The 23,884-nt window shown below is 42.5% G+C and overlaps 1 protein-coding gene across 4 annotated transcripts in view; it reads left to right on the top strand.

Moving 5' to 3' along the window:
• LOC143182700 (glutamate receptor ionotropic, kainate 2) overlaps positions 1–23,884 on the top strand; it is a 118,422-nt gene that overhangs the window by 75,261 nt on the left and 19,277 nt on the right. For all 4 annotated transcript variants that reach the window (XM_076383906.1, XM_076383905.1, XM_076383908.1 and 1 more), the window contains exons 8-10: positions 1,847–1,999; positions 21,723–21,926; positions 22,619–22,822. In XM_076383906.1, coding sequence (XP_076240021.1) covers positions 1,847–1,999; positions 21,723–21,926; positions 22,619–22,822 — 561 coding nt within the window. The remainder of the gene's footprint in view (positions 1–1,846; positions 2,000–21,722; positions 21,927–22,618; positions 22,823–23,884) is intronic.

Here is a 23,884-nt window from a genome sequence, read left to right as displayed (position 1 = left end):
TATAGGCTCTCAAAGTGAACCCTGAAAACGCGCGGGAACTCTGAATGGCGGGCGGAAATCCAGGAAGCGGCGTGACCTATATTTCTTTACGCACGTGTCTAGACGTAGTAAAAAACCGCTGACTCAGCGGCGCGACTGACCAGCGCACTGTCGCAGCGCTTGAGGTAGGTCGGGGTCTAGCGTGCGAGAGAGAGGTCCGAGGGCGTGCGACGAGGACAGCGATAGCGAGAGGCCAGAAATTACGTATCACTTCTAACTGCGATATCTCCGGAACGGGAAGTCGTATCGACGTGATTCAAAAACCAGTTTACAGAGGAGGCTTTTCCGCGTCTACTAAAGCTATGCTGATCGCTCTGCAATAATCGTAGCCTAAACTACAGCACCGCAAAGTTTTAATACGTTTAATGTCCTGCTACGACTTTTTATTCGCAATTTTTTGTTTGGTAGTTATTTCAAATTCATATTTATTACTATTGTGAATGTATTACCGTGTTTGTGGAGCGTGAAAGTGAAGGTGGTGTAAGTTTAGAGTGGTAATAGTGGAGGAAATGAGAATTGTGGTTTTATTAAGAGCACTTTTTGAAGATAAATAGAGGCCGACTGGAAATGTAATTTAAACATTCTTTTTTGTATTGGAAGACGAACAAATGGGAGTACATTAACGTATTAAAATTATAGTACAACTAGCTATTACGTGATTTTAATTTTTTAGTGACACATTAAAAATCTCTTTTGAAGTTAACACTCCCATCTTTTTTTTCTGCTGTTTTTATCTCCCAAATTTCATTCTGTTAAATCTACTATGCTCTTATGAGAAGCCTGGATGGCTCATATGAAAGTTGAAATACATAGGACTACTCTATATTAGATACATATTGTATAAGAAAAGGAATACTCATGAAGAGTGTTTAATGGAAGTGAATGATGCATTGTCAGCTTCTCAGTAATTAAATGAGTTCCGCTATAATTAAGACAGGTCGATCGAGTGTACTCGAAGCGCGGCCCAGTTTCTTTCCAAGTGTCTCGACAAAGCGTTTCCCTATTGATAATCACGAACGGAATACTTTTTAATTTTCGGCTTCCTTTCGAAGACGAGGCTTCAGGGCACCATTATCGCTCGCGGAATTAACAAGCTTTTAATTTCTTTCGTGAAAAGAAAGAAGGACTGGGTATAACGAGCTGCTGGAAACGGTAGGAGCTCGACGAACGTCGAATAAGACGTTTAATAAATTTCGGCTAACCAATTTACCGGTAGTTTTCGAAGATTCGTGGAAGTTCTTGAATGCGACAGTAATAGCGCCATTAAGGAACTATTAATGGGTTTAAAAACGATTTTCCATCAAGATTTAATCAGAAATTTCCCCTTTCACGGCACAGGTGAAATTTTATTGCCCTTCGCTCTCGAAGTTCACTGCCTCAATTCCGAGCTTTCCACTGTCTAATAAATTCTGACTTCAGGAACGAGTCTCGTAAAAGAAGTTTTCCTTCCAAATAATAGAAACTTCTGTGGCATTGTTTGCCACCCCCTGGCTCACCTGTCACTTAACATTCTCCTATATCAATTTCCCAAGTTACTGTCTTCTTTCTGGAGACACGACCCCATCCATCTTTTCACGAGATGTATTTGTTCCAGGACCCTGGAAAAATCGTCAAAGGGAATATAAAAAGTTTTCTCGATTGTGAGGTACTCGTGGAACATCAGACTCACTTGTGTTATAAATTAGCAATAAAATTCCATTCACTTAGTAAGCCTACGTGGTACCTACATTAAAAATATGTTAAAAAGAAGCGTATTAGAGATACAACTCAGAACAGCTTCTCACACGAGGGGAAACGTATGTTTCAGGCAGAACCAGCTTTGATGTACGACAGCGTGCAGGTTTTCGCGCACGGTTTGGCGGCTCTGGATCGCAGCCACGACTTGAGGCCCGCTAATTTGTCGTGCGAGAAGGAGGAGCCCTGGGACGATGGTCTGTCTCTCTACAACTACATTAATGCCGTACGTACGTTCTACAATTTTTTATTACTGAGAAGAACGTGTCGAGTGCCCACGGCACAGTGAACGAGACAAGCAGGGAAGTAACTTTGACGCTGAAAGTAGTACACGGGAAAGGACAGGTCGCGAGAAATTAAATTCAGGAGAACTGAGAATACAAAAGGTCGCGCGGAAGGCATGAACTGGCCCTCATTATTAATTGATAAAAATTAAACGACTACAAGGCTCACAAAAGGAGCTCCTGTGGGTAGTACTTTAAGATGCATTTGACAAACGAGAGACGTGAAAAGGAGCACGTAGCTGAATGTAAAGGTGAACAGAGAACTTGAGTTTTCGAGCTTTCGCGGGTAATTAAAGGAAAACACCCGCGGTCTGATACTTTTCCAAATTATTTTTCTTCGATAGAACTTTCTATTAGTTCCCTGGACCGATGGCAATCGTCTATTTAGCGGAATGACCGTTTCAATCGCGCTTTAATTAACACATTCAATTAGCAGATTGAAAACCGACGTGCTCGTGATTTCCTTCCGTTCGATCAGAACTGCAACGTGGAAATTAAAAGCGGGGATGTAATAAAAGCAAATGGACGGCTTCGAAATTCGTATCAACTTGCATCGTTCAATAGAATTTGAGTTTAAAATTCGGCGATCTAGCATTAATAACAGCTCGATTAAACGCTTTTGATGTTTTCGTAAATATAGGTGTTTTTTCAACGATAAAAAATATTAAAATGTACCTCATTTTTCTCTCGTTCGACCATCAATTTCAAACTCAAAGTGTGTCCGTTATTTATTGCAAATATCCAAAAACAATTCTTTTATTGTTCAAGCTGTCTCTAAATATAATTCTCGTTCGTCTGGGAGCTCAACTGTTCGTTCAAACGCGTTCCACATATGTTTTATTATTGACGATTTACGTTGTTTTCAATTGTCTCTGAAAGCAGTAACAGCAGTAAAAAGTCTCTTAAAACGGCGATATCAATTTCCTCAAACATAAAATTAAATTCAACCCACAAAATCCGCGCATAAAAATGCAAAATCAAGTGTCTCAGATACTTCCCACACACTCATCTCAAGTATTTCAACTCTTCACTTAAATCACAAATAAAGTGATTTCATCGTTCAGTGCTCGTTCCAAGTACCCAAGAAGAATCTCGGATACCGCCTCGAGGGAGCATTATTCATCAAATAGATTTTTCCATTGCAGTAACTTCTCGCGGAATGATTTACGACCTTCTTGCTCGCCCCTAAGTAGGAGCAGATCCCAGTATCGTTTCTTTAACAGTCTCAATCTCCTTAATTGCATTCCACCGCATAAGCAAGAAGCAAATCTGAGATAAACGAGTTCCATTAAAACAAACGCAAGAAGGGAGGAACACGTTCCAAACTCTGTGTCAGTTGTAGGAACTCGTGAGTCAGGGGTTGCAGAAAAGGCGCAGCGCAATTGTCAAATAAATATCGTCTGTTATTTGCAGTGCTCGAATAGGGGTCGAAGGAGTGCATCGAAGAGGGAAGTTAAAGCCTGTATCCGTCTCTTGTTTACTGCAATCCCGATTGCATGTGATGTTTATAGCTTCCCAGGCTGATAGCACGCTGTCCTTGACGGGAGTTTGATCGATACTCCTGTCGCGGACAATTCGCCGATGTGAAAAACAATTCTATCGGGTAACATGCGAGCAAACACCGTGAAAGTCCATAGCAATGAGACTCTTTCGTTTTAAAATTACCGCCACGATGTCGTTTAGATACTAATCGGGATAAAGAACCCCTCGAGTCGTATAAGGTTAATAGAGCCACTTTTAGTGGAGATATTCTTCTAGCAGAACGTGTTGTGGTTTACTGTATAAAACATGTTGCAAGCTATTAGTTATAATACAGTTATCTCGCGTCTCCAGTAATATAGAAAGTAATGACAATGTCGTCTGCTGTCTGGAACTCTCGGTTTAGAACTGAACAACGAACCAAAAAGAATGCTTGTCCACACAGGCAGTCAACCTTTCTAATACCCAACTATATAGCGTTAAAGAAAACACAAGTTATTGGCAATCGATGTTTGGTACACCTGATATTACGTTGCTTTTCATATATTCGTTCTAACAAAATATGCGGTATTTTAGAGGCAAATTTTTAACAGTCTCGTGAGCGAAACTGAGTATTCCTGTTAAATATTGGGCGAGCGTGATGTCAAAAAGATTGCTGAGTAAACGTGTTGAAATGTGTACACGCATCCAGAAATATGGGGCGTGATGAAATATTTGGTGTGCGAATTGTGGGTGGGCTAAACTAGGAGAATGTAGATGGCAATTATCGTGAATGAACAGACATCGCGCTGGAGCATGGTCTTGCATTGTAGAGTATCTCCTATGAATTTGACTTAAACGCAAGATGTTTGACTAGGCATTGCTACAGGAGAGCACGTAAGCTAATTTCAAAGCCACCAATTCTCGGCATCTTGCGTCCAATTTACCTCTAAAAAATTAACATAATGGTTAAGATACTTTCCTCAGACTTAATAAGAAATTTATTACGAGAACTTAGGAAATCTAAGGACATCAAAAAATTCCGAAAGATAGGATAAAAATTTGATCAATAGCAATACTTTTTCTCCTATTATATCTCTTGGAAACCTAAAAGGAATTCTACAGATAGACGTCATTCCACAAGAGATAACGTAAGACGTTCCCTCCCAGCAAACGTATCTAGCGTACACAGAGTCGAAGAATTTGCAACGCCACGTTCATATTGCAAGTCCCAAGGATCAGGATTCCGAGATTCCGCATAATCGACATTCCACTGTATCGTGTGCTCGCGAGTGTCACAGAAATGCAACAGGATATAGACATTTAATGCAAATACCGTGTAGTTCCGAGGGCAACAAAGAAGCAGCATCGATTCGCTCGCTGGCGAAAGGCGATAAAAAGGATGCTGGACCGCAGGGGTACAAGGGAAGAAAATCGAGGATATCTCCGACAAGGGGCCGACCTATTCCACCTGAAAGCGTCCAGATTGGTAGGTGTCCAGCGATAAGCTGCAAGTGTGGCCAGGGAATGTGGGGGAGGGAGCATTGTTGACACATGAATAATTGAACAACGTATTTAGCAAATAGCAGCGGAGAATGGGCCATTTCTGTTCTCCGAGTCTCCTGTCCGTCTTCTAGCCCCATCCTCTGCTTTCTGGAATATCGTACACATAAATTTCCCTCCCTCGTCTCTTATCAGAACCGTGTTATACAAGCTCAGCCAGCCTTTTTCCTCTCCAGCTACCGCGATCTTAGTTCGAGCGTCGTGTTATGTGTCTTATAAAACGAGAATGGAAGGTCCATAATAAGCCGAGGAGGAATTTGTGTTATGAGAGGGAATTAATATGCTAGGGCTTGCGGAAGGGAAATCGATGGTAGGTTTCGTGATTGAACAGAATGTTCTTCTTAAACGAGGAACACTTTTTGGTTTATTTTGCAATGTTTGAGAAGTTTCGACATAATTCAAACATTACCACATAACGTGAAATTTAAATTGGCGATTTTTGTCTAAGGTGAGGTTAAATTTCAGTGAATAAATGCAGTCGGTGTATTGAGAATTATTGACGCAGGTAACGTTACAACATAATTATTTTCGAAAATTATTCTCCTCTATTTTCGCCTGGCGATGATTTGCATATTCTACTCATTCCAAATTATTATGCCGTGCATTTCTTCCTCCCTGAATCCTCCCTGTTTGTTCGGAAAATATTTCCTCTGTTTTCGTCCCGCTTCGGAGCTTCCGCCTCTGGCTTCGGGTTATTTCTTCCACTGCCCTCTGCAACCGAGCCAACTATTTTACCCTTTTTTCTCCCTCCTTGCCAAACTGCCCTGCCTGTCCATATTTTTCGTTGACCCTCTTCCCTGACCCCGTTCGTGCTTTGGGTCGCTCCCTGGTCCATTTCCTGCGACGTTTTTGACCCTCTGCTTTTCCTTTTCTCCCTCGTTTTCTGGAATCTCATGTCCCTCTGTCCATTCATCGTTAGCGAGCATTCCAAAATCGTGAATCACGTTCTTTTCTCATCGACTGAATATAACACTCAATCGTCCTCTCTGACCATTCTATCACGTTGGATTATTTCCTGCTGTGTCCCTGGAATTCGCAATGCAGTGTAGCTTTTAGACTCTGACGATATTGGTAAAGCAAATATCCCCAGGTGCTGTTTCATTGATAGTACACAGTGGAATTAGGTATTTGGCTTTACAGTAGGATATTAATCGATCGAAATTATTGTTCTCTATTAGAACCACTCCAGCAGGTTTATAGCAGCAGGATGACAGAAACAATGAATTGTGCAATAGTTCATAATGGAGAAGCAGTGAATAATAGAATGCACAGAGAATGATAGCTCTGTGTGTAATAATTATGCTTAATTTCGAGGGATCAGTTAATGATGTTGCTGACTAATTAGAAAGCAAATGTTGGACACTGATATCCTTCAGAAATATGATTCCTGTATTGACGTCTACTCTCTGTGCTCTCTGAATTCTTGAAAGTGGAATATACAACGAGCGTTATTTCCCGAGTAAGGTTGATACATATCCGGGGAGCTAGGCGCGCTTGAAAATGCAACGTAAACGCGCGATAAAGTGCATCCGGGCGCTCGATTCGTGGAAGGACTGCAGAATGGACTATGTTTCATCATACTAGCACGATCATCGATTAATGAACTGCAGGTCCATATTCCCAGTGAATTAAACTTTCGCTGATATACGAAGAGCGAATCTACCACGAGCAAGAATAACTGCTGCATCGCGCAGCATAATTTGTGCATTTCCCAAACGCCACGGAGGGAGAGGCTGATTGTTCTCGTAACTACTGGACAAACACAGCTCTGTGTTTAACAATGTATGATTGTTCTACATTGGTGACTGACCAGAGTGAATCGTTCACTTCGAATCGCTGGCAGATATTTCTGTATGTGGACTGGAGTCAGTAATTGAAACACAATCGAGAAAGCTTCTTTCCTCGAGGGAAAGCTCAATCAAACTCAACCCAGATCGCCAGGGAAGATTAATATTTCAGATTTCAATGCTTCCGCATGGTGCATCGATTGGAATTTCGAGGGGCTACAGGAAAACAAGGATGGGTCAGAAGAACGGCTGGAAAACTTATAAGACGCCGCAATGGCGGCTTCCTGTGAATTATTCCACCGCCCTCGCCCTCCCCTGCCATTATAAAGTTTCTCTTTTTCCGACAGTGGATGGGAGTGAAAATTGGACGCGAGCTTCGAGGAAAGTTCGCCCGCGCTGCTGGAATAATCGAAGACTGGCTGAGTCGCGAAGGGAGGCGTGACAATTTTGCAAAATTCGTTCTCTGACAGGGAAGAGCGCCCGACCCATGTGTCAACGTGGCTGGCGCCCTGTTACGTATAATTCCCACGTACCATGGACCCACAATCTGGTTTTTGCCTGTTGAAACATCAACTTGATTTCGTGGAGAGGACAGTGCTACGCAGTTTACCAACTGGATTTATTTTAGACATAATACTATTCAAGCCGTGACAGAATTTTACGTCGAGAAACGAGTAACGAAAAAACGGTGCGATGCAGTTTTCATCCAGTGTGCGGAAGATAATGGCAGAGGGTCGCGTGCGAGCCCCGCCAGAGCTGTCAGCGTCAAAGCACCAGATAACAGCACGTAATCCACCGCTTTTCGTCCTACTATACAAGTCGCACGCATCGTTGCTGGGTCATGCAAATTATGAACAGCGTGACTAACGTGCTTCCTGCTGGGATCGGACGTTAACTACATGCTGACACGGAGCTAATGGAACATTGTAGCTTTCCTTCGATCGGGGAACAATTGGATGCAGTTGTGGGAGAATTGGGACACTGCGTGACTCTGCTGTTACTATACCTAGCTGTTGCGAGAGATTATTAATCTCGTATTAACATGTTTCTGAATTTTAGTAAAAAAGGGAAAGCTGGAGACTCTGTAACATAAAATATGATGCAAATATTTTCCGAGTAGGAAGTCTCTAGGAATAAAGAGACACATTCTCACGCAAAGACGACACAAAATTAAACCAAACAGTACAAATTGGACTTCACGAGGAACGATTACCCTACCGTGTCGTTGAGCAAACATTCAAAGCGCCTCTTTTTAAACACACTGGATCTTCCCTCAAGCAAACACGAGGATGTAGCTCGCGAAACTGTTGAAAGGGTTAGCACAGGAAATATTAGTCTGCGAGTTCTTCTCTTATCTGTAGGCGAGAATTCATTAAGCACAACGAACGCAACTGATAAATATCCTTATGCTGTTCCTGCGTTATACAGCCCGCTTATCACTGAAATTATGTTGAATACCTTCAGAACACAACTCAACTTAACATCACACTTATACATCAAACTAAAACTTTCTAATTAGGTTCAGATCCTTAATCAATTATTTTTAGACATGAACCCATGTAAATCTTTCCTAAAAACTTACTACTTCTTACGCTTCTAAGTCAACAATTTTAGTACAATGAATTGTACAGTTAAATTTATAGAGTATATGAAATTTAGAAAATTCTTAGATCGCACTTAAGCAGCGAAATAAACTTTTACACACTTCTTAATACTATCTTATAACTACTGACAATTCGCAGCTATTAGCTCGGAAAAAACCGATTGCCCGGGTCTCACCACGTGGAGGTTGCTGCGCTAGAGACCCACAGGGAGATAGATGGAATTAAAATTCCATCGATCTCCCTTTACAAAAATCTTAAACTAACAAGTCAAAGACATGAATGGAAGCCAAGTTCCATGCATGCCTTTAACTTGGACCTTAAAATAGGAAATTGTCGAGTTATCATTAGGAAGGATTTGATTAAATTAGACTCTACAGCTAATGCAACCATGAAATAGACGAGCGACAGTGCGAGCACTACCACCTTGAAGGCCGGTAGGTCGGAGAGGCGTACGGCACTACACGATTCAGTCAATTGACCATTGCTCCCTGCTGCCACATAGGAGCTACCGAAGTAGACCTAATTCCGACAGGCTGGTAAAGAGAATGTGCAAAAGGCGGAATTGTGTAGTTTCCACAGTCGAGTGTGTCTTTCCACACACCCTACTGTGTCCGTGGCGTCACTCCTAGTACAGACCCCCAAGAGGAGAACACGCTCTACCGACCGACGATTCCACAGTTGGTCACATGCTTCTACCAAGAGAAGCAGCGGTGACTTCCTCACCAAAGATGAGGAACAAGTATCAAAAAAAGAAGTTAAGAAATGACAACTCGACAATTGTACAGTGAATTTAAACTAGGAAGGCAAAGACATGGATGGAAGCCACGTTCCATCCACGCCTTTTCCTTGGACCTCAAAGTAGAGAAGTGCCAAGTAATCATTGAGAAATGATTGGGAATAGGTAAAGTCTACCGCGTAAGGCAACCATGAAATAGACAATCGGTGGTGCGAGTCCTTCCACCTTGAAGGCGGGTACTAGGAGAAGGCGACTGGCACCTCACAGCACAATCAGTTGCCTGATTGAACTGTGGGGTTTCCACCTGCAAGTGTGTCATACCACACACCATTCGGTGTCCACATCGTCTCTCGCTAGTACAAACCCCCAAGGGAAGAAGAGCAAGCTCCATCGACCGCCGATTCCACAGTTGGACATTTGCTTCTACTAAGAGAAGCAGATGACCTCCTCACAGAAGGTGAGGAGGAAGTAGCCGAGCAAAGAGAGCTAAGAAATGACAACTTGGCAGTGTTACAAATGTTTTACAATAGAATCTTAAAAGTAGGGTCTTAAAAATATTCTAAGCGATCGCGACTTATATACTAAAAGTGGTGAATCCCTCGGCGGATGCGACGTCTTCGTTCTTCATTCTTCAAGTTAATATGAATGATTGGGGGAGCCTCCCCAAAAACACCCCAACGATGGCACAGCCATTGGCCCGGACAGAACCGGCCCGGGTCTCACCACGAGGAGGTTGCTGTGCTGGAGACCCATATAGTAATCATAGAAAGGAGAAAGGATTGGCGGCACAATCCGTACTCTGAATTAAGACATATCATATTTAGACAAAAAACAGAATGGAACGACGTTGGCATTTGGTCGAATTCTTCTTCGATGTTCATCTAATTCCTGAAATGTTAAAAATCAGAAATGCAAATGAAGTCTCTTGGGGGATACGACGTCTTCGTTCGATGAGTGATCTTCGTGTAAGTGAAATGGGACTGATAATTATTACCAGCGTTGAAATTTAGAAGAGAATAAAGAGACATGCAGCAAAGAGAGAAAGGACGAATAGTAGAAACATATCAATGATCGCAGAAACACGAGAGGAACCACCCCTACCTAACTACTCTTATATCTAATACAAGATGCACAGCCATTAGCACGGACAGAGCCGTCCCAGGTCTCACCACGAGGAGGTTGCTGTGCTGGAGACCCACAGGGAGATAGATGGAATCCAAGTTCCATCGACCTTCCTTTACAAAAATCTTAAACTAACAAGTCAAAGACATGAATGGAAGCCAAGTTCCATCCACACCTTCAGCTTGGTTCTTATAGTAGAGATGTGCCAAGTAATCATTGAGTAGAGATTGGGAATATTTAGAGTCTACCGCGTAAGGCAACCATGAAATAGACAATCGGTGGTGCGAGTCCTTCCACCTTGAAGGCGGGTACTAGGAGAAGGCGACTGGCACCTCACAGCACAATCAGTTGCCTGATTGAACTGTGGGGTTTCCACCTGCAAGTGTGTCATACCACACACCATTCGGTGTCCACATCGTCTCTCGCTAGTACAAACCCCCAAGGGAAGAAGAGCAAGCTCCATCGACCGCCGATTCCACAGTTGGACATTTGCTTCTACTAGGAGAAGCATATGACCTCCTCACAGAAGGTGAGGAGGAAGTAGCCGAGCAAAGAGAGTTAAGAAATGACAACTTGGCAGTGTTACAAATGTTTTACAATAGAATCTTAAAAGTAGGGTCTTAAAAATATTCTAAGCGATCGCGACTTATATACTAGAAGCGGTGAATCCCTCGGCGGATGCGGCGTCTTCATTCACACGAACAACAAAGAGTAAAGACAGAACTTTACTAACCAAAAGTGCTGAATCCCTCGGCGGATGAGATGTCTTCCGTAGTCTTGAGGATACGATCTTAAGTTAAAATCTTATAGTCTATGGTTTGAACTAGTAAGCCAAAGACATGGATGGAAATCAAATTCCATCCATATCTTTAGCTTGGACCTTAAACTAGAGAAGGGCCAAGTAATCATTGAGAAATGATTGGGAATAGTTAAAGTCTACCGCGTAAGGCAACCATGAAATAGACAATCGGTGGTGCGAGTCCTTCCACCTTGAAGGCGGGTACTAGGAGAAGGCGACTGGCACCTCACAGCACAATCAGTTGCCTGATTGAACTGTGGGGTTTCCACCTGCAAGTGTGTCATACCACACACCATTCGGTGTCCACATCGTCTCTCGTTAGTACAAACCCCCAAGGGAAGAAGAACAAGCTCCATCGACCACCGATTCCACAGTTGCGAGTTGCTTCTACTAAGAGAAGCAGATGACCTCCTCACAGAAGGTGAGGAGGAAGTAGCCGAGCAAAGAGAGTTAAGAAATGATAACTTGGCAGTGTTACAAATGTTTTACAATAGAATCTTAAAAGTAGGGTCTTAAAAATATTCTAAGCGATCGCGACTTATATACTAAAAGTGGTGAATCCCTCGGCGGATGCGACGTCTTCGTTCTTCATTCTTCAAGTAAATATGAATGATTGGGGGAGCCTCCCCAAAAACACCCCAACGATGGCACAGCCATTGGCCCGGACAGAACCGGCCCGGGTCTCACCACGAGGAGGTTGCTGTGCTGGAGACCCATATGGTAATCACAGAAATGAGAAAGGATTGACGGAACAATCTGTACTCCGAATTAAGACAGAACGCATAATGGAATGACGTTGGCATTTGATTGAATTTTTCTTCGATGTTCACATAATTCCTAAAATGTTACAAATCAGAAATGCAAATGAAATCCCTCGGGGGATACGATATTTTCGCTGGAGGAATGATCTTCATCTGAATGAAATAGGAATGATAATTATAACCAGCGTTGAAATTTAGAAGAGAACAGAGAGACATTCAGCAAAGACAGAAAGGACGAATAATGGAAGCATATCAATGATCACAGAAACACGAGAGGAACCACCCCTACCTAACTACCCTTATATTTAATACAAGATGCACAGCCATTAGCACGGACAGAGCCGCCCCAGGTCTCACCACGAGGAGGTTGCTGTGCTGGAGACCCACAGAAAGATAGATGGAATCCAAGTTCCATCGACCTTCCTTTACAAAAATCTTAAACTAACAAGTCAAAGACATGAATGGAAGCCAAGTTCCATGCATGCCTTTAACTTGGACCTTAAAATAGGAAATTGTCGAGTTATCATTAGGAAGGATATGATTAAATTAGACTCTACAGCTAATGCAACCATGAAATAGACGAGCGACAGTGCGAGCACTACCACCTTGAAGGCCGGTAGGTCGGAGAGGCGTACGGCACTACACGATTCAGTCAATTGACCATTGCTCCCTGCTGCCACATAGGAGCTACCGAAGTAGACCTAATTCCGACAGGCTGGTAAAGAGAATGTGCAAAAGGCGGAATTGTGTAGTTTCCACAGTCGAGTGTGTCTTTCCACACACCCTACTGTGTCCGTGGCGTCACTCCTAGTACAGACCCCCAAGAGGAGAACACGCTCTACCGACCGACGATTCCACAGTTGGTCACATGCTTCTACCAAGAGAAGCAGCGGTGACTTCCTCACCAAAGATGAGGAACAAGTATCAAAAAAAGAAGTTAAGAAATGACAACTCGACAATTGTACAGTGAATTTAAACTAGGAAGGCAAAGACATGGATGGAAGCCACGTTCCATCCACGCCTTTTCCTTGGACCTCAAAGTAGAGAAGTGCCAAGTAATCATTGAGAAATGATTGGGAATAGGTAAAGTCTACCGCGTAAGGCAACCATGAAATAGACAATCGGTGGTGCGAGTCCTTCCACCTTGAAGGCGGGTACTAGGAGAAGGCGACTGGCACCTCACAGCACAATCAGTTGCCTGATTGAACTGTGGGGTTTCCACCTGCAAGTGTGTCATACCACACACCATTCGGTGTCCACATCGTCTCTCGCTAGTACAAACCCCCAAGGGAAGAAGAGCAAGCTCCATCGACCGCCGATTCCACAGTTGGACATTTGCTTCTACTAAGAGAAGCAGATGACCTCCTCACAGAAGGTGAGGAGGAAGTAGCCGAGCAAAGAGAGTTAAGAAATGACAACTTGGCAGTGTTACAAAGATTTTACAATAGAATCTTAAGAGTAGGGTCTTAAAAATATTCTAAGCGATCGCGACTTATATACTAGAAGCGGTGAATCCCTCGGCGGATGCGACGTCTTCGTTCTTCAATCTTCAATCTTCAATCTTCAATCTTCAAGTTAATATGAATGACTGGGGGAGCCTCCCCAAAAACACCCCAACGGTGGCACAGCCATTGGCCCGGACAGAACCGGCCCGGGTCTCACCACGAGGAGGTTGCTGTGCTGGAGACCCATATGATAATCACAGAAATGAGAAAGGATTGACGGAACAATCTGTACTCCGAATTAAGACAGAACGCACAATGGAACGACGTTGGCATTTGATTGAATTCTTCTTCGATGTTCACATAATTCCTAAAATGTTAAAAATCATAAATGCAAATGAAATCCCTCGGGGGATACGATATTTTCGCTGGATGAATGATCTTCATCTGAATGAAATAGGAATGATAATTATAACCAGCGTTGAAATTTAGAAGAGAACAGAGAGACATTCAGCAAAGACAGAAAGGACGAATAATGGAAGCATATCAATGATCACAGAAACACGAGAGGAACCACCCCTACCTAACTACCCTTATATTTAATACAAGATGCACAGCCATTAGCACGGACAGAGCCGCCCCAGGTCTCACCACGAGGAGGTTGCTGTGCTGGAGACCCACAGAAAGATAGATGGAATCCAAGTTCCATCGACCTTCCTTTACAAAAATCTTAAACTAACAAGTCAAAGACATGAATGGAAGTCACGTTCCATCCACGCCTTTTCCTTGGACCTCAAAGTAGAGAAGTGCCAAGTAATCATTGAGAAATGATTGGGAATAGGTAAAGTCTACCGCGTAAGGCAACCATGAAATAGACAATCGGTGGTGCGAGTCCTTCCACCTTGAAGGCGGGTACTAGGAGAAGGCGACTGGCACCTCACAGCACAATCAGTTGCCTGATTGAACTGTGGGGTTTCCACCTGCAAGTGTGTCATACCACACACCATTCGGTGTCCACATCGTCTCTCGCTAGTACAAACCCCCAAGGGAAGAAGAGCAAGCTCCATCGACCGCCGATTCCACAGTTGGACATTTGCTTCTACTAGGAGAAGCATATGACCTCCTCACAGAAGGTGAGGAGGAAGTAGCCGAGCAAAGAGAGTTAAGAAATGACAACTTGGCAGTGTTACAAATGTTTTACAATAGAATCTTAAAAGTAGGGTCTTAAAAATATTCTAAGCGATCGCGACTTATATACTAGAAGCGGTGAATCCCTCGGCGGATGCGGCGTCTTCATTCACACGAACAACAAAGAGTAAAGACAGAACTTTACTAACCAAAAGTGCTGAATCCCTCGGCGGATGAGATGTCTTCCGTAGTCTTGAGGATACGATCTTAAGTTAAAATCTTATAGTCTATGGTTTGAACTAGTAAGCCAAAGACATGGATGGAAATCAAATTCCATCCATATCTTTAGCTTGGACCTTAAACTAGAGAAGGGCCAAGTAATCATTGAGAAATGATTGGGAATAGTTAAAGTCTACCGCGTAAGACAACCATGAAATAGACAATCGGTGGTGCGAGTCCTTCCACCTTGAAGGCGGGTACTAGGAGAAGGCGACTGGCACCTCACAGCACAATCAGTTGCCTGATTGAACTGTGGGGTTTCCACCTGCAAGTGTGTCATACCACACACCATTCGGTGTCCACATCGTCTCTCGCTAGTACAAACCCCCAAGGGAAGAAGAGCAAGCTCCATCGACCGCCGATTCCACAGTTGGACATTTGCTTCTACTAAGAGAAGCAGATGACCTCCTCACAGAAGGTGAGGAGGAAGTAGCCGAGCAAAGAGAGTTAAGAAATGACAACTTGGCAGTGTTACAAAGATTTTACAATAGAATCTTAAGAGTAGGGTCTTAAAAATATTCTAAGCGATCGCGACTTATATACTAGAAGCGGTGAATCCCTCGGCGGATGCGACGTCTTCGTTCTTCAATCTTCAATCTTCAATCTTCAATCTTCAAGTTAATATGAATGACTGGGGGAGCCTCCCCAAAAACACCCCAACGGTGGCACAGCCATTGGCCCGGACAGAACCGGCCCGGGTCTCACCACGAGGAGGTTGCTGTGCTGGAGACCCATATGATAATCACAGAAATGAGAAAGGATTGACGGAACAATCTGTACTCCGAATTAAGACAGAACGCACAATGGAACGACGTTGGCATTTGATTGAATTCTTCTTCGATGTTCACATAATTCCTAAAATGTTAAAAATCATAAATGCAAATGAAATCCCTCGGGGGATACGATATTTTCGCTGGATGAATGATCTTCATCTGAATGAAATAGGAATGATAATTATAACCAGCGTTGAAATTTAGAAGAGAACAGAGAGACATTCAGCAAAGACAGAAAGGACGAATAATGGAAGCATATCAATGATCACAGAAACACGAGAGGAACCACCCCTACCTAACTACCCTTATATTTAATACAAGATGCACAGCCATTAGCACGGACAGAGCCGCCCCAGGTCTCACCACGAGGAGGTTGCTGTGCTGGAGACCCACAGAAAGATAGATGGAATCCAAGTTCCATCGACCTTCCTTTACAAAAATCTTAAACTAACAAGTCAAAGACATGAATGGAAGTCACGTTCCATCCACGCCTTTTCCTTGGACCTCAAAGTAGAGAAGTGCCAAGTAATCATTGAGAAATGATTGGGAATAGGTAAAGTCTACCGCGTAAGGCAACCATGAAATAGACAATCGGTGGTGCGAGTCCTTCCACCTTGAAGGCGGGTACTAGGAGAAGGCGACTGGCACCTCACAGCACAATCAGTTGCCTGATTGAACTGTGGGGTTTCCACCTGCAAGTGTGTCATACCACACACCATTCGGTGTCCACATCGTCTCTCGCTAGTACAAACCCCCAAGGGAAGAAGAGCAAGCTCCATCGACCGCCGATTCCACAGTTGGACATTTGCTTCTACTAGGAGAAGCATATGACCTCCTCACAGAAGGTGAGGAGGAAGTAGCCGAGCAAAGAGAGTTAAGAAATGACAACTTGGCAGTGTTACAAATGTTTTACAATAGAATCTTAAAAGTAGGGTCTTAAAAATATTCTAAGCGATCGCGACTTATATACTAGAAGCGGTGAATCCCTCGGCGGATGCGGCGTCTTCATTCACACGAACAACAAAGAGTAAAGACAGAACTTTACTAACCAAAAGTGCTGAATCCCTCGGCGGATGAGATGTCTTCCGTAGTCTTGAGGATACGATCTTAAGTTAAAATCTTATAGTCTATGGTTTGAACTAGTAAGCCAAAGACATGGATGGAAATCAAATTCCATCCATATCTTTAGCTTGGACCTTAAACTAGAGAAGGGCCAAGTAATCATTGAGAAATGATTGGGAATAGTTAAAGTCTACCGCGTAAGACAACCATGAAATAGACAATCGGTGGTGCGAGTCCTTCCACCTTGAAGGCGGGTACTAGGAGAAGGCGACTGGCACCTCACAGCACAATCAGTTGCCTGATTGAACTGTGGGGTTTCCACCTGCAAGTGTGTCATACCACACACCATTCGGTGTCCACATCGTCTCTCGCTAGTACAAACCCCCAAGGGAAGAAGAGCAAGCTCCATCGACCGCCGATTCCACAGTTGGACATTTGCTTCTACTAAGAGAAGCAGATGACCTCCTCACAGAAGGTGAGGAGGAAGTAGCCGAGCAAAGAGTGCTAAGAAATGACAACTTGGCAGTGTTACAAATGTTTTACAATAGAATCTTAAAAGTAGGGTCTTAAAAATATTCTAAGCGATCGCGACTTATATACTAAAAGTGGTGAATCCCTCGGCGGATGCGACGTCTTCGTTCTTCATGCTTCAAGTTAATATGAATGATTGGGGGAGCCTCCCCGAAAATACCCCAACGATGGCACAGCCATTGGCCCGGACAGAACCGGCCCGGGTCTCACCACGAGGAGGTTGCTGTGCTGGAGACCCATATGGTAATCACAGAAAGGAGAAAGGATTGGCGCACAATCCGTACTCTGAATTAAGACATATCATATTTAGACAAAAAACAGAATGGAACGACGTTGTCATTTGGTCGAATTCTTCTTCGATGTTCATCTAAACCCTGAAATGTTAAAAATCAGAAATGCAAATGAAGTCTCTTGGGGGATACCATGTCTTCGTTCGATGAGTGATCTTCGTGTAAGTGAAATGGGACTGATAATTGTTATCAGCGTTGAAATTTAGAAGAGAATAAAGAGACATACAGCAGAGACAGAAAGGACGGATAGTAGAAACATATCAATGATCGCAGAAACACGAGAGGAACCACCCCTACCTAACTACTCTTATATCTAATACAAGATGCACAGCCATTAGCACGGACAGAGCCGCCCCAGGTCTCACCACGAGGAGGTTGCTGTGCTGGAGACCCACAGGGAGATAGATGGAATCCAAGTTCCATCGACCTTCCTTTACAAAAATCTTAAACTAACAAGTCAAAGACATGAATGGAAGCCAAGTTCCATCCACACCTTCAGCTTGGTTCTTATAGTATAGATGTGCCAAGTAATCATTGAATAGAGATTGGGAATATTTAGAGTCTACCGCGTAAGGCAACCATGAAATAGACAATCGGTGGTGCGAGTCCTTCCACCTTGAAGGCGGGTACTAGGAGAAGGCGACTGGCACCTCACAGCACAATCAGTTGCCTGATTGAACTGTGGGGTTTCCACCTGCAAGTGTGTCATACCACACACCATTCGGTGTCCACATCGTCTCTCGCTAGTACAAACCCCCAAGGGAAGAAGAACAAGCTCCATCGACCGCCGATTCCACGGCTGCGAGTTGCTTCTACTAAGAGAAGCAGATGACCTCCTCACAGAAGGTGAGGAGGAAGTAACCGAGCAAAGAGAGCTAAGAAATGACAACTTGGCAGTGTTACAAATATTTTACAATAGAATCTTAAAAGTAGGGTCTTAAAAATATTCTTATTGGTAGAGACTTATAAACTAAAAGCGATGAATCCCTCGGTGGATACGATGTCTTCGTTCGATGAACAATCTTCATCTAATGAGCAAATGGTTAATTATAAGTAGGGAACGATCGATGGAACGAGAGAAGAATATACCCAATGATTGGAGGAGCTGCCTCGAAAACCAGAGAGGAAAAAATGAAAGTTTACCTGTCTGTTATCAAATTCGAACAAAATGTACATCCCTCGGCGTGTAGGATATCTTCGTTCTTCGTTCTTCATTCTTCAAGTAAAGAGTGAAAAGAAAACCAGCGAGGAAACAGAAGAGTATGGAGGGAAATATACGAAAGATTGAGGCAGCCGCCTCAAGAGCAGGAGAAAGACCAGAGACGTTTCAGAAAACGAATGAAGTAGTAAAACCTCCTACCAAAAGGATTGACAGAACAATCCAATACTTGAATCAAGAGAGGACATTTTTCAAAAGAGAATAGAACTAAACAAGACTGGCATTTGATTAAATTCTTCTGTTAGTAAAAATTAGAAATATTAATTGTAATTACCTCCTTTTAATATCTTCATTCGATCGTTACTTAAAACCTGTAAAATGAGAAATTAGATTTAGCTATGGAGTTTGAGAAGCTTTCTACAAAATATAAAGGATCGACAGAACGATCTACAACCTTCGAAGAATATAAGGAATTTCGTAGTAACATACTACAGCAAAAAAAAAAGATAGAAATTTGTTTGACTTATTACCTGTTTCAAAATCTTCATTCAATAATTACCTAAACGCTGTAAAACTAAAAATTAAAAATGTTAATGCCATCCCTCGGGGGATACAATATCAAATCAAAGACAAGATTAGAAAAGAAATGTTAGAATTTCTTCTGATATCTTCTGTTGATTAATAAAAAACACAAAAGAGCACAAAAGAGCACAAAAGATCGCGTAAAAGAGCGCAACAGAGCGCAAAATCTCGTAAAAGAGCGCAAAAGTGCGCAAAAGATCGCGTAAAAGTGCGCAACAGAGCGCAAAATCTCGTAAAAGAGCGCAAAAGAGCGCAAAAGTGCGCAAAAGTGCGCAAAAGTGCGCAAATGTATGCAAATGTATGCAAATGTATGCAAATGTATGCAAATGTATGCAAAGGTATGCAAAAGGGCGCACAAAGTGGTAAAAGGAGGGCAGAAAAGGGGTATATGCAAAATAAGGCCAACAGAAAAAATAAATTTAAAATTTGTTCAAAAACTCACCGGTCACCCAAGATGACCACTGGTCATCGACCACCTACCCTCTGGTCAGGGGTGCCCAGGGGTACCCAGGAGTGCCCAGGAGTCCAGGGAGGTCCGAGGTCCAGGGCTCAGGGGCCCTTCGGGATCCCGGAAGGTCCTTTCCCGCCGGAGGACCCGCGGAAACTGAGACACTCGTGCTCCTGCACGGGTATTTATACTGTCTCGAGGAAGATGAGAAACCAATCAGAGAAGTTCTTCAGTTAGTTAGAATTTTTAGATTTTCTAATGAACAGTATTTCGCGAAAAATTGATATTTTCTATAAAATAATCATCTCAGCAACAATTTCTGGTACACATATTGTTAACAACAATCACACACACTTTACACTTGTACAAATTATTAATATTTGTAATAATTAGTTAATAAATATGGAAATTATTGATTTTTCGTGCATTATTCTTCGTTCGATTAATCTCGCAGTTTTTGAATATTTCTCAATATTTCTTTAACTAACAATTATATGTGTTAACAATTTGCATCAGTCACTGCTTCCGATTGTTATTAACAATATATATCGCAGTAATATTGTTTAGCGATGATTATTTATTAGGTAATAATAATTTTTCGCTAATATCCCTCATTCGATTAATCTCGCAATTCTCGATAATTTCTCAATATTTCTTTAACCTACGATTATATATCTGAATAACTTGCTTTAGTCACTCTTGCGATTATTATTAACAATATGAATATACGAAATTGTAGTTGCCATATTTATTTGGCGGGAAACATTAATTTTTTTTGTTTTTTATTTCACAAAATTTCTAATTCAGGTCTAATTCACTCATTTCAGATAAATATTCCCACTCTGATTATTTTTGCAATAATACTTCTTTCGTAAATTTCATTCACGGTTATTACTTGATAGTATAAGGATGAATAAGGACAGTGTAGCAAGACACTTTATACATTTAGTGAAATGCTAGGAGTATTTTCCCATTTAATAACATTAATAACGACAGTGACAAAAAGAAAATCAATTTTCTATATCGACTGCTCGCAAATCGTAGAAGACGTTCGAAAATCGGTGGTCTTCCCTGAAGTCTCTATTCCATAGCATGACACACTAAACTCCATAAGCTACGCTTATCTGTTCTGTATACTCTTCTCTGACAAAACGAAGTAATCACGCGAAAATCGTTCTCGCTAAGTTTCTCTCAACACACGCGAAAATATATCAGCAGACGATCGTCGTTTACACAAATGTGAGCGTAGAAGAGGTGGTAATTAACAGACGGATGTCCTCGACTAGTACCAGGCTATTGCCAGCAGGAAATCCCGAAAATACGAGCCTGGATCGCCATTCATCCGGCAGCTGAATAATGCGCAAGCATGACGCATCGTCATGGATTTTCGGCCTCATGAAAGCAGTCTCCTACCCTCTATTCCCGATCGGAACTGTTTTAAATCAGTCGCTCTGGAAATACGGCTGAGGGCAACAGAAACATTAGGGAAAATCGAACGATTCATTTCCCATTGTGCTGCAGAAACGGCATTTTGAAAACATCAGAAGAATCGGGTCAGCTAGTGGAAAAGCTGCCGCGTTTGTCAGATGAAATCATGGAAAATATAGCTGGGCTGGAATTTGGTCAGCACTGACTGAGTTTTCTATCGAAAAAAAGTCTCGTAAATTTCGACTGGCCAGGGGCTCTAATTAACGAGAAAAATTTTCGTCGCTGAACTCGGGGGTAGAATATGGTTGATGGATCGCAGGGGAAATGGTAGACAAGGAGGAAGGGCGAATCTGGCCGAGTCTGACGGATGAATCGGCTGAATAACGAGCAGAACGCGTCTCGTTATCGCGTAATTATGGGCACAAGGACTGACGCGTTGTGATCCAATAATTAATTGTTCCGCGGTGGCTAATCATGCGACAGAAATGATTTAATTGTCCATTATCGCGGGGACCATTGTTGGCATTTCTGTCGAGGGAAATCGTGAGGATCCTGACTGGTTGGAAACACTTTACGAAAAACACAGATACTAAATATTCTAACTCGAATTAAAAAACTTTACATTTTTATTTTCATACAAACTTTTTACTCATTCTTTTAATGAAACCTTGAGTGAGCATCGATTTTAGGGTAACGAACGCTTCTGTTCGCAGGCAGGCTTACACGGCCTAACCGGACATATCGAGTTCAACGAAGGGAAACGGAACAATTTCAAGCTGGACCTGCTGAAGCTGAAGAAAGAGGAGTTAGTCAAAGTGGGCGAGTGGAAACCTGGAACTGGCGTAAACGTGACCGACGTGGGAGCATTTTACGAGACCACAGCGACGAATATCACCCTGGTCGTAATGACGAGAGAGGTAATTGTACTACGAGCATAGTTTCAGGTTGAATCACGTTTGAAATGAAGTATTAGCCGCGGAGAATCTAGTAGGAGCAGAGAATAATAGGCAGGGAAGCGCGGGGGCGTGATAAATGTTTTTGGAGGGCTTTTAGCTGCTGCAAACTCCTGTTTCCGCCAGAGTCGAATAAAATGTTGTCTCTCAAATGGGAACTCGTGAAAAGCTGGCTCGCAGCCGCGAACGTGGGTACTTGTAAAACCTCCGCAGTTTATCTTTTAATATTTCACGAGCTCTACCAAAAATATTTGTTCCATGGAGTATTACCTCATCGCACTCTAGATAACAGTTTTCCCCTGGATCACTCGAGGCTTTCATTTCTCGCTTCAAGCCTCCTCGAAGGAACTAATTTCACTCAATTTCCTGTCAAAGGTGAACATCAATGAGATGTAACGTTTTATCTCGTCTTCTAAGATGAAAGAGGTTTCGAAGGAAGGAAGGAGTTGTTCAAATTCGAATCTTCCAGCGTTGCTCGCATTAGACTGCATTTGATGACTGCATATTGCTACCTGCCTTCGAATAAGATTTTTCTTTTTTTTTCGCTCACAAAGCCAACCTCCCTACTCTAGCTACCCCCCTACTCGTTTCTCTTATCCCTTCGGCTACCTGCTTTCTACAGCTGATCCATCAAAGGAATCTTATCTTTCTCGCAGGAGAAGCCCTACGTGATGGTGAAGGAAGACAAGAATCTGACAGGCAACGCCAGATTCGAAGGATTTTGCATCGATCTGCTGAAGTGGATCGCCGGCCAGGTTGGCTTTCAGTACGCCATCAGACTCGTGCCTGATCACATGTACGGCGTTTACGATCCTGAGACCAAGGAGTGGAATGGCATCGTGCGGGAGCTTATGGAAAAGGTAAGATTTAAAGCGTTCTGAACGATCTAGGTACGAGAAATATTCCTGTGATTTCTTTGACGTTTGAAACTTGCTTCTATGTAGACCCCTGCATCTCTAAGCTTTTCTCTGATACGTGAAACGTCATTTTATTTATATTAAACTACTATTAATCTGCTGCTAAGATTTATTTAGACTTGAGAAAAATTTCGAGACGCTTTTACCCATTAATCTTCCAGAAATATAATTACAGGGGAACTCAGTTTAAAAAATTCTGACAGCATAGGAAGTAGGGGAGAAATGAAATTATTTTATGAAAATTTTTAAAAAAAGTTTCATGCTACCTGGGTCAATTACGTTGACTGATAGTAATAGATAGTGATAGCATTTGCATGAACAGTGGCAGAACGAAAAAGCCCCGACCAGAAAAATTGCATATTTTAGCTGGAACAAATAACACTGGTGGAAGCAAGTGGCGCCGAAGGGAGAGGATGATGGACAATTTTGTATGCAAAGCAGTAGCCCCAGCGAGGCTGTCGCAATAAATCCATCCTCGGGTAGAATTTCATTATGCATACCCTGAGCCACGACGAGCATCTAATTTCGCGTTTTCTAACAGAGTAACAACGTATCGGATATTCTGATTCATAGACCTGTCACGCAGATGTTACCATGTAACATCTGAATTCTAAAAAAACGGCTGTTATTAAATCGGGATCCACTGAGACGCGATGACGCGTACTAATTTACCAACTTTCGTCTCCTGGACTGGTATAATCAATTCGACACCGAAGCCACTTCATTGGAAATATTCATAGCTTTTCTTCCTCTAAGGTAAATGTCCCAGTAGCTGACCATGTCTCGATAGCTGGACACTACCGCTATTTTTATTTTATTTTAAGCTTAAATTCCAATATAAAACAATATAGAGAATAGAGAATATAGCGCGATCCACGGATTTTTCTTCGGAGGATATTTGTTCGGCTCTATAAATTTTCATTATATTTTCAAAGGTTCCTTTCGCATAACAGGAAGAGCAAATGTTGTCTTTCCGTCGCTGGTGAATCAATTCTTCGTTCCTAT

The sequence above is a fragment of the Calliopsis andreniformis genome, chromosome 8, assembly GCF_051401765.1.
Source record: "Calliopsis andreniformis isolate RMS-2024a chromosome 8, iyCalAndr_principal, whole genome shotgun sequence".
Classification (NCBI taxonomy): domain Eukaryota; kingdom Metazoa; phylum Arthropoda; class Insecta; order Hymenoptera; family Andrenidae; genus Calliopsis; species Calliopsis andreniformis.
This window is presented reverse-complemented; position numbering and strand designations above follow the sequence as displayed.